Genomic DNA, 3,415 nt, shown 5'->3' on the forward strand with positions numbered 1-3,415 from the left:
TATATATATATATATATATATATATATATATATTTATATATATGTATATATATATATATATATATATATATACATATATATACGTTTTAATAACTGACCAAAGAAACAGATAAATATATATGTGTGTGTGTGTGTGTGTGTGTGTATGCACACACTGATTTGTATGACGTTCTACCTTTGCAGACGACACATTACGTGTGCTCCATTGGAATATTAAAATAAAATGGGAGGTTCATTTAGCAATGATGAAATTGCTTTATGAATTACTGGTGAAAGGATATCGATATAATCGGGTGTATTCATTCGTGACAAATCAATGTATGACCTGAAATTTATCTTAGTCAAAAATTGTTATTGATGTAGCTGTTATTTTTGTTATTGTTATTGTCATTATTTTTGTTTAACGCCCGGTCAGTTCTAATGGAGTAAACTTATAATCAAAGTGTTCTAACCGTATCTCTTGTCTGTTTTTTTTTAAAATTATATATCAAGGTCATCTACTGTATCTATGCGACCCTCAGTTATTTCTCAAATCACTGCTCATAGTGATTTGATGGATATTTAGCTTTTATTTGTAATATGATGAGCAAATTACATAGATGCTTCAAGTCGGTTCATTTTGTTGTTGTTGTTGTTGTTATTGAGCTTCGACTCAATACTATTTATGGCGACCTATAATCAAAGGTACTTCTAACCGTAACCATTCAGTATTCTTGATGCCTTCATCCTCTGCGACCATCTATATTAGTTAATCAATCAATCGCAGTTTATTTATTTCACGACGCTCATCTCCCAGTGTAGTCATTGTTACCATTGTCATCATCATCATCACAATCATTTTCATCATCATCGTCCTTGTCATCGTCCTCGTTGCCGTCGTCATCATCATCATCATCATCATCATCATCCTCATCATCATCCTCATCATCATCCTCATCATCATCCTCATCATCATCACCATCGTCATCGTCGTCGTCGTCGTCGTCATCATCATCACCATCGTCATCGTCGTCGTCATCATCATCATCATCATCATCATCATCATCATCGTCATCATCGTCGTCGTCATCATCATCATCATCATCATCATCATCATCATCATCATCATCATCATCATCACCATCATCATCATCATCGTTTCCACTGTCGTCGTTATCGTCTTAATCGCCATTATTATTATTATCATTATCATTTTCCGACTGAATTGCATCTTATTTCATCTTCCGACTGGGGTGGTTACCAGTTTAAAATTTACATTCTGGTTCCTGTTATTCACAAATATTTGTATAATTTTTACTTTTCTTTTAGAGATGCAACAACTGATGAGTCAGATGCTGAGAATACCACGATGAGGTGGGTAGTTTCTTTCCCTTTGCGCAACATAACAATATCCAGTCAATTTGCTATGATTTCCGTGTTTGTGTAGATTAACATGTCCCAAAACATGGTTAAATTATACTGAAGAACACAGAATTAAGGTATTAAATCTGTTTTCTAGGCAAATTTTGGTTGCTCATTCTAAACAGGCCTTCAGTTTTTCTCTAGCAGCTTTGGTTATCGAGATGTTATACTCCAAATTCTTATGCACATAACGATCGGGCACAAAGATTGATAACTACAAATCATACTTGTTCCCTTTTGGATAAAAAAAAATTGCTTCATATTAGAAGAGTATGATTATTCATGTTTAAATTACATCCATAGAATCGGATGATTGTGAAACAAGGGTAGAAAGTTATCATTGATCCGAAGTTCATTTACTCAGGCGTCTCACGAAGGCGGCGTGATGAACTGTTCCAGGACAATCACGTTGAATGACCCAGAAATACTCCGCCACTATATGGCTATCTCAGTGTCCCCGGGATATTTTTTTCCATAGATCTTAAATATTGGTGGAATCACTCACCCTGTTCATCTCTTAGGTCACCGAGGTTACTAAGAGAACAATCAAAATGGCTGTGGAGGTAATATATTTTGATGCTCATATTAGAACTAAGTTGGCGGAAAGAAGAGAACATGTTTTCCACTAGTTCAGAGTAGTCATCTGCTTTATGGTTTTCAAGAAACTTTCTCACTATAAGAGTGAACGAACATCATGCATCTGCTTCAGCAATGTTCATTAAATCTTGTGGATCTCTCATGAGTTCCTCGATTTCAGCTTCTCCATGCTCAGCGCTGGAAATTTTCTGAATATGTAGTTAAAGCAATCCTCTTCTTTGTTGAAAGCCTTCACAGACTATTTCATTAAACTTACTTTGCTGTGCAGTGGTGGTAAAATGATCTGATCTGTATCAACCAACGGTTCAGTGATTACATTCTTTTCTCCCACGACCATTGTTTTCTCACCCAGTGTTCAACCTTAGATCTACTATCTCATAAACAAAGCAAGAATACTTGGTGTATCTACTCTGCTGACCCAGGAGACAATTCACCATCTTAAGATTCACACAGATTATCTATTGGTGATCGTAATATATCTCCAGTAAGACCCAGGCGACTATTTCCTACTGCTTAGTCATCTTAGTTGAGTAACCAGCTGGATTTGATCCATATTTGTTGCTATTGTTTAGAAGCACATATTTTAAGCCCGGCTTAGAGCTACCTAAAAATAACCGCCATTCACTTGGTACACATTTTGATATACCCAACTTATCAACAAGCATTGAACATCGTCGCAAGAAACAAAATCATTTTTCTCCAAGAACTTCAGTAAATTTAGTTCTCTGTTGTGATAAGAGCACATTTATTGATATGTACATCATCTCAAAAACTAGAGCTGCTAGAAGCAAATGAAGGTCATATTCTTATTCAGTGTCGTGAATATATTCAGAATCTGGGACGACAATTCTTTAAAAGAAAAAACTGTTGCCCAGTGTTACCTACATTTCTTGGTGCATATTTATATGATCCAGTTTTCGTCAGTATTTAAATATAGATTTCGGTGTATAAAAGCTATGACTCAGTTATGCCTGTATGTCACTTTATTTTGTTTGAGACTGGACAGCCAAACATTCCAGTGTAGCGATGTCAAAATAATTCAAAGTTAAACTGAATAATTCAGAATAGACATCGTAAAAGAGCTTTGATGAAAATTGAACTCAAGTTCGGCACATTATTATATAACCATTATGTTTTAGCTAATGATCTAACAACTCATTAAAAGGTTACATGGCCGTTCCATTTTCATGCATGTGTGTTTCGTAATTGCAAAAGCTTCATATTAACACAATATATATAAGCACAAACAGCTGTGTGGTTGAGAAGCTTGCTAATTAACTATGTGGTTATGAGTACAGTCCTGCTACACAGCACCATGGACAAGTGTCTTCGTGATATGGATAAGTCTTGTTAGTGAATTAGGTAGACGGAAACCAAATGAAACCCGTCGTATATATATATATATATATATATATAT

At 35.1% G+C, this 3,415-nt stretch overlaps 1 protein-coding gene across 1 annotated transcript in view; it reads left to right on the top strand.

Annotated features, from left to right (window-relative positions):
• The window catches only part of LOC106874652 (uncharacterized), a 23,394-nt gene that overhangs the window by 5,099 nt on the left and 14,880 nt on the right, over positions 1-3,415 (top strand). Inside the window, exon 2 of the mRNA XM_014922446.2 lies at positions 1,309-1,353. Coding sequence (XP_014777932.1) covers positions 1,309-1,353 — 45 coding nt within the window. The remainder of the gene's footprint in view (positions 1-1,308; positions 1,354-3,415) is intronic.

This window comes from Octopus bimaculoides, chromosome 7 (genome assembly GCF_001194135.2).
Source record: "Octopus bimaculoides isolate UCB-OBI-ISO-001 chromosome 7, ASM119413v2, whole genome shotgun sequence".
NCBI lineage: Eukaryota > Metazoa > Mollusca > Cephalopoda > Octopoda > Octopodidae > Octopus > Octopus bimaculoides.